The sequence below is a fragment of the Humulus lupulus genome, chromosome 3, assembly GCF_963169125.1.
Source record: "Humulus lupulus chromosome 3, drHumLupu1.1, whole genome shotgun sequence".
Classification (NCBI taxonomy): Eukaryota; Viridiplantae; Streptophyta; class Magnoliopsida; order Rosales; family Cannabaceae; genus Humulus; species Humulus lupulus.
In genome coordinates, this window is record NC_084795.1 from 14,772,999 (window position 1) to 14,784,034 (window position 11,036).

The following is an 11,036-nucleotide window of genomic DNA, read 5'->3' on the forward strand; positions in this document are numbered from 1 at the left end:
GAGAGATGTAATGACAATAGACATTTGATTAGACAGTGGCAGACCTATGGTGTAGGGGTAAACCGAGCTTGTAATGGGTTTTAGATAGGGCTGACAATTTTCGATACGACACGATGACATGACTCGAAAACGACACGAAATAAATGGGTTTGGGTGACACATTTAATTTTCATGTCGACACGTTTAACACGTTTATCAAACGTGTCATTTTCGGGTCAACACGCTTAACCCGAAAATGACACGTTTAAGATGATATAAACATTTAATTTATTTATATTATGTTAATCGTGTCAATTTCATGTCGTGTCATTACACGTTTAATTGTGTATTAATCGTGTCAGTTTTAGATTTGTGTCAAATGACAAATTTATTAAACGTGTTATCGTGTCGTGTCGTGTGACCTGCTAAGATAATCGTGTCGTGTACGGGTTTGGATTTCTGACACGAATAATAATCGTGTCGTGTACGAGTTTACTCTAATCGTGTCGTGTCATAATCGTGTCAACACGATAACACGAATTGCCACCCCTAGTTTTAGAGAAGAGACAGAGCCGGTTGCACTTCCTTACTACTTATCTTCTCTTGTAAAAAAAAACCCCCATTATCGGTTGGTATCATATTTCAAAGAGAAAATTTTGCCATAAATTTTTTTGTGTTAGTGGAAGATCAAGTGCGCAGTTGTTATTGTTGGAATCGTAAACTATTTGTGTTAGATCTTAACGAGGTAAAGCCTTCTGTGCAAGTACAAATTTATTTTTTTGTTTATCTTAGTTGGGTTGAAGAATTTCGTTAACTTCTTTAAAATGTTTAATGTTACTCTGAAATTTATGGGTTTGAAGAACTAATAGTGAAGCATGTATGTTTAGCTCAGTGGTGATGTATTTTGTTTTGTCTTTTGAGCTCCATATTTATTTTAAATTTTATTATATAAAAATAAATTTTGCATATTTGATCTTTGCGTCGAGGGGGAGTCGTGGTTTTTGAGTGAAAAACTTCAATTTCTTATATGTTTTTCTTTTCATATTTTGGGATGAAACCATAGCTGTCGATTGATCGTAAATCACTTTACAAGATGCATGCATGGATTATAGCTTCAATCTTGAATGTAATGGGTGTAGTCTTCAAGTTTGAGCCAATTTTTTATAAGATGTAATAACTTGTTCCGATTTCAATTGATAGGTTAAAAAGATAATAAGAGCATGTTTTGTTTTGATGGTATTTGTAGTTTATGATCTGTTTGTTGTGATTACAATTAAGTAGTGACCATTTTTTTAAACATGCATTTGTGTTACTCTGTTTTGATTGTAGTCATGCAATCTTTGAGTTTTTTTCATGATAACCGAAATTAGACCATCCCTTTAATATTTAATGGTGGTTGTCCACATTTTTTTTTGGCAATTATACTATGTGTCACACGATTTAGCCTAGAATTGCTTGCAATACTTGTCTCAGGATTGAATAGCTCGTATGCTTCTTAATTGTTTTGTTATTCAGCATAATCTTGTAGGGTGGATGCGATGAAACGAAAGCGAGGTGTCGGAGATCGACCCAATCCATAAGCTGGTGCCTGAGAGTTTTTGGACCAGGCCCAGTATTAATTGAAAAACTAAGTAAATCGTATCTAAAAGGCCTTTAAGTATAGACAGGGACCAAAAAACTGACCATGTCCCCAAAAAAATTTAGTTAAACAACATCAGAAGTAGCTACTAATTTTTACATAAATAAAATAGAAAATAGATAAGACAAACTTATAGACTACGAAATAGAGAAGACAAATAATTACTTTAATTTTTCACACAGATGGTGGATGTAGACATAGTCTCAAATTCGGAGTGGGCCTCAATTATAGAAGACTTAAATTTAACTAAAACAATGAAAGAACGAGAAACGCCAGACATCGTTGGGAAGTACATGAGCTCTGTGGAGAAGTGGGAGTATTTTTATGAAATATATGAAAAATGGATGGGTTTTGGCAACGGTCTAACGATATTAAGAGAATAGACGGTGTTGTCTCTCCATGAGACGATGGGTTTGCAACAGAGAAGGGTATAGACGGGAACAATATGTGAATATGGCAGACCGCAAGAAGCGACCCAAATCAATTACAAGAACAGGTTGTCAAGCAGCTCTCAGAGTGGTTCATATAAAAAAAACAACTTGTGGCTGGAAAAAGAGTTTAATTGGGAACATAATCATGAAATGGTGTCAGTGTTGGAGTTACAATTCCTTAGATCAAACCGTGAGGTGTCAGATGGGTTGCTTGCACAGGTTCGTTCGATGAACACAATCAGGATAAAGACTTTTCAAATCATGTCCCACTTAGCCATGCAGTCAGGAGGGTACGAAAGAATGCCCTGCCAAGCTCGAGATGTGTACAACAAAGTAGCAGGGGTCATAAGAGAGGAAAAATTAGAGACATATGTAGAAGGTGCTTTGGGTTTCTTAGACTGTTTGTCAACTCGAGATCCAAATTTTTTTGTGTGCCACTAAGCAGACAAGGAAAATAGACTCGCCAATGTATTCTGGGCCAGATGGAATTGCAAGAAAGGACTATTTGGCGTTCGGTGATGTTATTGCCTTTGACACAACACACATGACAAACAAATACAGCAAGCCCTTATGCATTCTAATGGGTGTGAATCATCACTTCTCTACATGTCTTTTTGGCTTTCCTCTACTGGTGGATGAGAAAATAAATACTTATTCATGGATGTTAAGATCTTTCCTATAGTGTCACAATCAAAAGAACCCTTTAGTTGTAGTCATAGACGGGGTTAATGCAATGAGAGAAGCGATAAAAGAGATTCTTCCACAATCAACACATAGATTATGTGCTTGGCATCTAATGACAAATGCTTCAAGAGCGGCAAATGATCCAGGGTTTACAAAAGGTTTCGTTGATCTAATGTACACATATTAACCGAGGAGGAGTTTGAAAACAGATGGAGCGATTTGATTGAGACTTGTTAAATGGAAGACCACTATTGGTGCAAAACCTAGTACAGTCGAAAGCGAATGTGGGTTGAGACCTTCCTCCATTGTCAGTTTGTAGCAGGGATGAGAACAACACAACGGTGTGAGTCCATGAATTTCTGCCTTAAAATATTCCTCTTAAAAAGGTATATTGTACGTCAGTTTGTTAATGCAATAGACGTTGCAGTGACTAAGATCTGCCACGCCGAGAGGCAAAATGATCACTCTAGCAAGCACACGCTACCTCATCTACCCCCGCAAACAGATGCCCTGAGGATTTATTATGAACAATGCGCAAAATATCACACCCTAGACATGTACTACAAAGTTGAATCACAACTAAAAAAAGAGAATGAGTATTTCATTAGCAGCCATGAAGACCATTCAAACAGCACAATACTTGGGGTTGGGAAGTTTCAAGATGGCCGAACGAGACACTGGGTCACTCGCACCATAGGCACAAACCACTTTGAATGCATGTGTTTATTGTACGAGACTAACAGGTACCCTTGCAGACACATTTGGGCAGTCATGAAGGCATGTTGTGTGAGACTAATTCCAAATTAACTTCTACTAAAATGATGGAGCGTGGATGCTAAAACCAACCAAGACAACATGGAGATAAGCCAGCCAATAGACGAGAATACCATGCAGTGTGAAATGTCACAATTTAGTGCGTTGAATTCAAATGATACCATGATGAACTTCTATGCTTCAAAGTCACAAGTCCACTTTAACACTGCAAAGAAAGAAATTGCTTGCCTCACCAGAATTTTCAAGGAAGGGTTTGAGATGTAAGACCAATCACAAGGGACACATGCAACACGTTCATACCAAAACAATCCTAACATAACTAAAGACCCTGTTAGGGTTCGAACAAAAGGCCAGAGTAATCCAGGACCATGCAGTGATGGTGGACAAGGGATTCCACCAAACAGCTCCAACTACAGACAAAAAACATGTGGAGTCTGCGGTGCGCTTGGTCATAATAGTCGAACATGTCCCACTCGTGGGGTATCAACTACTAGGGGAAGAGGAGCAAGCACGAGCAGTCTAAGTCTTGATCGATACACAGAATCAGGTAATGATACCATGGGAAATGAGAGTGAGATGCCTTATTCAACACAAGTCATGTAGGAATGCTTATCATCATCCTTTGTAGTGGCGATTAATTTGTAAAACATTATATTATCTATCATATATGGCACCGTCACTACAATTAATGTATTTGGTTTTAGTTTCATTTTAGTTAATTTATATAAATTACATTATTGTGCTTATGGATGCAATTTCATCAAAGTTAATTTTTACATCACACCCACCACAGACTAATTGATAAAGTTATATTTAATTTCTAGAGATTTTTCTATCATTTAAATTTAAATTTATCTTTATTCAATTATCATGGATTATTTGATCCCCATGAGATCACGTCTTCGAGATCTAGAAACATTCTCAGTACAAAAAGTGGCGTATAATGAGGACTTCTTCCGTCCTAGTGGTCTTGATCCACCAACCAATAGGCATGAAAGAAGACACTATAATCGATTTCACTTCAATAGTTCATCAACTACTTTTTCTACCATCATGAAATCAAGACACTATGTTGTTGTCCTAACATATCAAGACGGAACATGCAAAATTGTTGACTACGAACAAAACAAGGTAGATTATTCCCATAAAATATCAAATTAATTAAATAAATACATTGCATAACATTGAAATTATATGACAAATATTTCTTTTGCAAGTGCAGAAACTATACTACACATCCGAACAATTCAAATCATGCAACTGGACCAGGTGTTGGGAGGTAGAAGCAGCAGAAAATGATGGAAGCCCCAACACATATTTAGTTCTGGGTTCAGACAATTATATGGAGACAGCAGCATTCTGCTCATGGGAAGTAAAGACTATTGAGTTCAAGGTAGGGATTATCCACCAACGAGATGATCCAACACTACCTCGTCCAGTATCCACCAATCATTACCATGCACCGACTAAAAATAGTATGTTGTACGGTGTTAGTGGTGGAAATTTAATATGACTTTACGACATAAAGAATGGAGAAAAGATATTGCTGTGGCATCTAGCTAACCTTTTGCAGAATAATCGATTTTCAAATTCAATACAATGGCAAAATAATCATCTGGTTGCCACCATAACCAAAAGAGATATAACAATATGGGATTTGAATACTAGCATCCCAAGGAGTGTTCTCACATCGGGTGTTGAAGTTGGGGAGATCAATGCCAGTTACACCAGTCACAAAGATGGCAATATCACGTTGGGCGATTATTATAGGTGAGCTATTATAATTTGATTTTTTTTTTTTTGCTATCTCATTACTTATATTCATTGCATGTATTTATATATATATATGTTGCCCACCATTGACCCCAAAATATTTTTTGTAACAACATAGGTAGCCCAATGCAAATGGGATTGATGGGGTATACTACACAAACCATATTCTATATATATTTGACCTTCGTTCATGCACCACTTGTCAAATACACCTCTCCACTTATATTTATGCAGTAAAGTGTGTTCACTATAACGAGGACACTATTGTCATAGGATATGAAACCGAAGTGACCAGTAACACAACTAACATAGTCCAAGTGAAAGATGATCATGTGGTCATTGTCCCAATAAGAACACTGACTCCAATGAAATATTACAAGTCTACAAGTACCAATTTGATCTCAATAGACTTATAAGCACTAATTTATATCTAAATTATTGTGATCATGTGGCATGTTTTATGTTAATTAGACTCCCTTACATATTCACTACTTTGTTATTGTCAAAAAAATTATACCATAATAATTTAAAGATGATGCATATAATTCTCAAAAGACAATCGGTAGAATAAATTACTTCAATAAACAAATAACATGGTACGAAAAAGTGTTCAATAATTACTTTCAACCCCAATAAGTTATTTAAACTTTCCATCAACCAAAATATAGTAACAACAATTAGGTTAAAAATAATGTGGATCATAGGCTATAAGTTGTGTAAAATAGTAGAAATCTCAGTGTGTTCTGACGTATTTTTTGCGCTTTGATGATTAACATTGCATGCATTGGAATACTATGCATATGTAGATTAGAAAAATTACAAATTTAACCCAAAAAGTTAATAAAAAAATATTGACTAAATCGTACAATGACATGTTTACCCCTTCGAAAAATATTAATAAATCATTTAATGTGAAACCAGTTAACAAAACCGGCTACAGCCAATATTTTATACTATTTTACCTTATTGTGGGACCCGCAACTCTATGTAAGTATGTCAGAGAAAACTGCAATTGTACCATTTACTAAGACTTTTATCAATAAACAACTTTATTTAATTTTTAAATATGGGTGTTGCTCGACCTGCACCCATACTAAACAGGACTTCATCGGAGTCCTATCAATGATGCATAAAGAAAAAAACAGATGTTGAAGATGATATTGAAGGTTCATTCAAGGACGACAATGGAGATGGGTGGTGGGTGGTGGTCAATTGTGGGAGAACTTGGGGTTGGAGATTGTAAGTAAAGCCGCATTCAAGAAGAACAAAAGAAAACTTGAGAGGGCTAAGTTGGAATTTACAAATTCAACGAGGTTATGTTTGTCGAGACAAAAGTTTCATTAAAAGGAAATATTAATTCCCGAATAAGCTAAAAGTTAAAAGCTGGCTTTTGATTTTGGCTCTAGCTTTGTCATAAATTTTTAAAGAAGTTTTTTTTTTTTAAATTTACCAAAGGCATTTTAAGTTGCAAATTCTTAAAAAAAAAAAAAAAAAACACTTTTAGCTTATCAAGAAGCTAAACCAAACGGGCACTTAGTGAACCGAGGGTGACAGACAAAGACAATGCTCAGCAATATTATCTTCGGTTCCAACTCCAAACTTGACTATATAACAAATCCATGGCAAATAATAAAACTAAAAATTTTAAAATTAGAAAAAGTATACTCTATTAGTCCACGTTGCATTCCAATTATCTCATATGTGATTCCATTTCTTTTAAGAAAAAACTACTTAAAATCTATGTTTGACTTGAAGAACAAAAAGAGTTTATAATAACCAGCTAGCTTAGCTAAAGAAATTTCATCGAACCCACAAAAAAGAAATAAGAAAAAAATGGCATCGATCAATATTCCAAAGCTGGTTCTGGGTTCTTCCTCCAGGCCCAGGAGCATCCCTGTAATTGGTCTCGGAACAGCTTCACACGACAGAGATCCAACTACCCTGAAAAGGGCAGTGTTGGAAGCTATCGAGTTGGGCTACAGGCACTTCGACACGGCCTCTGCATATGGGTCAGAACAGGGTCTTGGGGAAGCCATAGCCGAAGCTCTCAAACTCGGTCTTGTTGCTTCTCGAGATGAACTTTTCATCACTACCAAGCTTTGGTGTACTGATTGTCACCCTCATCTCGTTCTCCCTTCTCTTAAAGCATCACTTGGGTGAGTCAGTTTTCATTTTAAAATTATCCACTTTTGTTCTTTGTTTTATATTTGGTATTTATTTTCTTCTTCTTCCTCTTGTGTATTGTATTAATAGGAAACTTCAACTCGAGTATCTTGACTTGTATCTGATACACTGGCCCATGAGTGCAAAGCCAGGGATTGCGGTATTTCCCATTGATGAAAAGGACCAAATGCCAATGGACTTTAAGTCTGTATGGGAAGCCATGGAAGAATGTCAGAAACTTGGCCTCACCAAGTCCATTGGTGTTAGCAATTTCTCTTGCAAGAAGCTTGAGAACATTCTCTCTTTCGCCACTATCCCTCCTTCTGTCAATCAAGTACGTGTATATATATATATATAAATATTGCCATAAATATTAATAGTTGAGTAACAAAATCTTTCTGGGAATAATTTTACAGGTAGAGATGAACCCAACTTGGCAACAAAAAAAGCTAAGAGAGTTTTGCGGTGCCAATAATATAATTGTGACTTCTTACTCACCATTGGGAGCTAAAGGAACTCGTTGGGGTGGCAGTCATGTGTTGGATAATGAAGTGCTTATAGATATAGCCAGAGCTAGAGGAAAGACTGTTGCTCAGGTACATATATTGGTTAGCCTTATAATGAAATTATAACTAATAAAATGGCCATGAAATTGGTTATAATATATATGATATTATATGGTTATAGGTTAGTCTAAGGTGGATATATGAGCAAGGGGCAAGTATTGTAGTTAAGAGTTACAACAAGGAGAGATTGAAGGAAAACCTTGACATATTCGACTGGGCACTAACAGAGGATGATCTTCAAAAGATTAATTTGATTCCACAGAACAGATTCAATGTTTGTGAGGCTTTTGTTTCACCTGATCATGGTCCATACAAATCACTTGAGGAACTCTGGGATGGAGAGATTTAATCACTTTGTGTATCAGTTTCCTTATTTCCTGGAGTTTGAATAAGGGTTTACTCTCTGACTTCATCACAATATATGCTAGTATATAGTTCCTATGTTTCTTTTTTCTATTTTGAATAAAAACGAAACTTTTCTTTAGCATATCAATGTTGATAATCAACCATTACAGCTGATTGAATGAAAGGGAGATAACCCCCTTCAAATGATAAAGCTAACTTGGCTAAGGCAGCAATCCCATTTACAAGAACAGTGTTTAACAGAATTTGCATTAAAGTTATTACAAACTTTGTAATGCCCTGGATAGCCAAGATCGTTACACTGTGTGTTTATAAAAGTTCTAGACTTGCTAATCAAGTCATTTAATTAAGAACGTGTTTCTGAAACTATAATGGAACTAGGGTTAAAATGTTTTGGTCTTAAAAGTCACATTTCTTATCAAGAAACATTTCCTGTTTACACGAGATCCCAAAAATATTAAGATTAAAAACATTTACAAAAGATTCAAGAATTAAATACAATATTAGCCATATTAAGGCAAAACAGACAATTAGGTAATCTCTGTCCTGATCCACTCCTCGGCCATGGCGACCGAACAGCAAGCTATGTACATTCAGCCCCACAACTCTCTATCTCAGGACTGGTCTAACTTGCCTTTGCCTTTACCTGCACCACGTAGCACCGGTGAGCCAAGGCCCAGCAAGAAAACACAATAACAGAGCATAAGCAATCAACAGACAATTCAATATCACATATTCCATAAACATGTTCTCAACCATTTAAACATTCAGATTAACCAAGTATTCAACATACCAAACATATATCAACTCATATCATACATCAATTCACAAATGATAACTAGGGTTAGCGCCCTCAGGCCGCACCCTCCGTTATCCCACTGACTCCGACCCGCTTAAACCGAGCTCAATGAATATTAAGCTGTCCTTGGCTACCAGTGGCCAAGTTGCGCCCTGTGCGCAAATGTTGTGTATGGCACCCTTAGGCCGCTAGCACATGTCCCATGGCATAATACCATCATTGACATTATACAAATATCGGGAGCTCTTAGTCCCATCACAAACATATAACCGGGTGTAGTTTTCTTACCTTTGAATTTGCTAGCTTTGTTCAATGAAATCCTCAAGCACGATCCTTCCTGAGCACTAGCGCGAACCTAGCCACAAACATAACCTAGCCTCGGAACCTATCCCAAGCCCTCGGAAAGTCTTAGTTCCACCAAGCAAGGTGGTGGAATCGAACCCCGAACCCTTGGTCAAAAACCCTTGAAAATAACCCTAAAATCCCTTACTGAACACAGGGTAGCGCTACAGCGCTCATTGGAGGGCGCTACAGCGCTACAAACAGAACCAAAATGCCCTCAGCAAACTTGGCCTAGCGCTACAGCGCCCAAAGGCTAGCGCTGTAGCGCTAGTCACAGACTGCCAAACTGCTCAACTTCTTCCTGCGATTTCTCCCGAGCCAAACTTAACCAAAACTTCCCCAAACTTTCACCAAACTCAAAATCAAGCTCACTAACATGTTTAACTCATCCCAAGCATCATAACCATACAAAATCTAACCACATGCACCCCTAATCCCAAAATTCACCATAGCTGCTCGTGGACTTCAGAATTCAGCAAAACACAATCAAAACTTCAAAGTTTAAAGCTTAAAATTTTATACCTTTGATGGAAATTCGATTTCAAGTTAGCCTCTAGCCCTCCTGGATAACTAATCAAAGCCCTTAAGCCTTATTACTAAATTTGGGTCGTTACAAACTTATTCTTCTTATTTATTAAAAAATTCATAAAATTTAATCAATTTGATAATCCAAAACTTTTTTTTTATAAAATTATGCTTTATACTAATAACATCATGTTCCTTATCCACATTCTAAGGAACTCTATTTTGGCCATTCCAAAATCATGTGTGACCATTAAAGAAAAAGATATTTACATGTTAAGGCTGATATATATGAATAGTATAGTATATATATATGTATATATATATATATATAAATAGATAGAGATATGGCTCACTGACATTTCCCTCTTATCATTAATTTCAAATGAGGAATTAAGAGATAGTCTTGTGATCTCTCATATCTAATGATGATGATGATCACCTTGAGGGCTAAGGAAAGTAATGAACAGAATTTGAAAATCAGCTCTAATATTTTTCTTTTTTCCATTTTATTTTCCAATTTATTATGTAAGAAGAACAAGTGCACATTTATGTCTTGGTTTTTTTATTCTTTTTGTCAGACACATTTATGTCTAGCTAAAGGAAGAAGATAATGTGATTGGGTGCAGAAATTAAACAATTCCAAAACTAACTTAGCATGCTTAGATGATGGTACTACAAAGTTTTTAATTAACTAGTCTAGCTATGTCATCTGTACTAAGATTTCTCTAATAAACGATTTGATTATAAAGTTATGATAATAAAACAATTAATTAAGATAATACTCCTAAAAAACTAACATAAAAATAAGAAGATATTGACAATGATAGTCAATTCATACAAATCATGCAATTGATAGGTAATTGAGATCCAATTTATAGTAACTCAAGCAACCTACAACAACTTAAGCAACTCAATGTAATCTAACTTAAAAAAACTCAATGCTTAACAAGTTGCTTTATGGGTTGCATAGAAATTTCAAATGTTGCTTTATTAGGGCT

General features: G+C 36.0%; 1 protein-coding gene across 1 annotated transcript; it reads left to right on the forward strand.

Moving 5' to 3' along the window:
• Positions 1 to 7,041: 7,041 nt before the first annotated feature.
• Positions 7,042 to 8,496, forward strand: LOC133822184 (non-functional NADPH-dependent codeinone reductase 2-like). The gene is made up of 4 exons (XM_062254432.1): positions 7,042 to 7,436; positions 7,534 to 7,777; positions 7,860 to 8,039; positions 8,131 to 8,496. The coding sequence occupies exons 1-4, from the start codon at positions 7,114 to 7,116 to the stop codon at positions 8,356 to 8,358; spliced, it is 975 nt and encodes a 324-aa protein (XP_062110416.1). The 5' UTR covers positions 7,042 to 7,113; the 3' UTR covers positions 8,359 to 8,496.
• Positions 8,497 to 11,036: the final 2,540 nt, after the last annotated feature.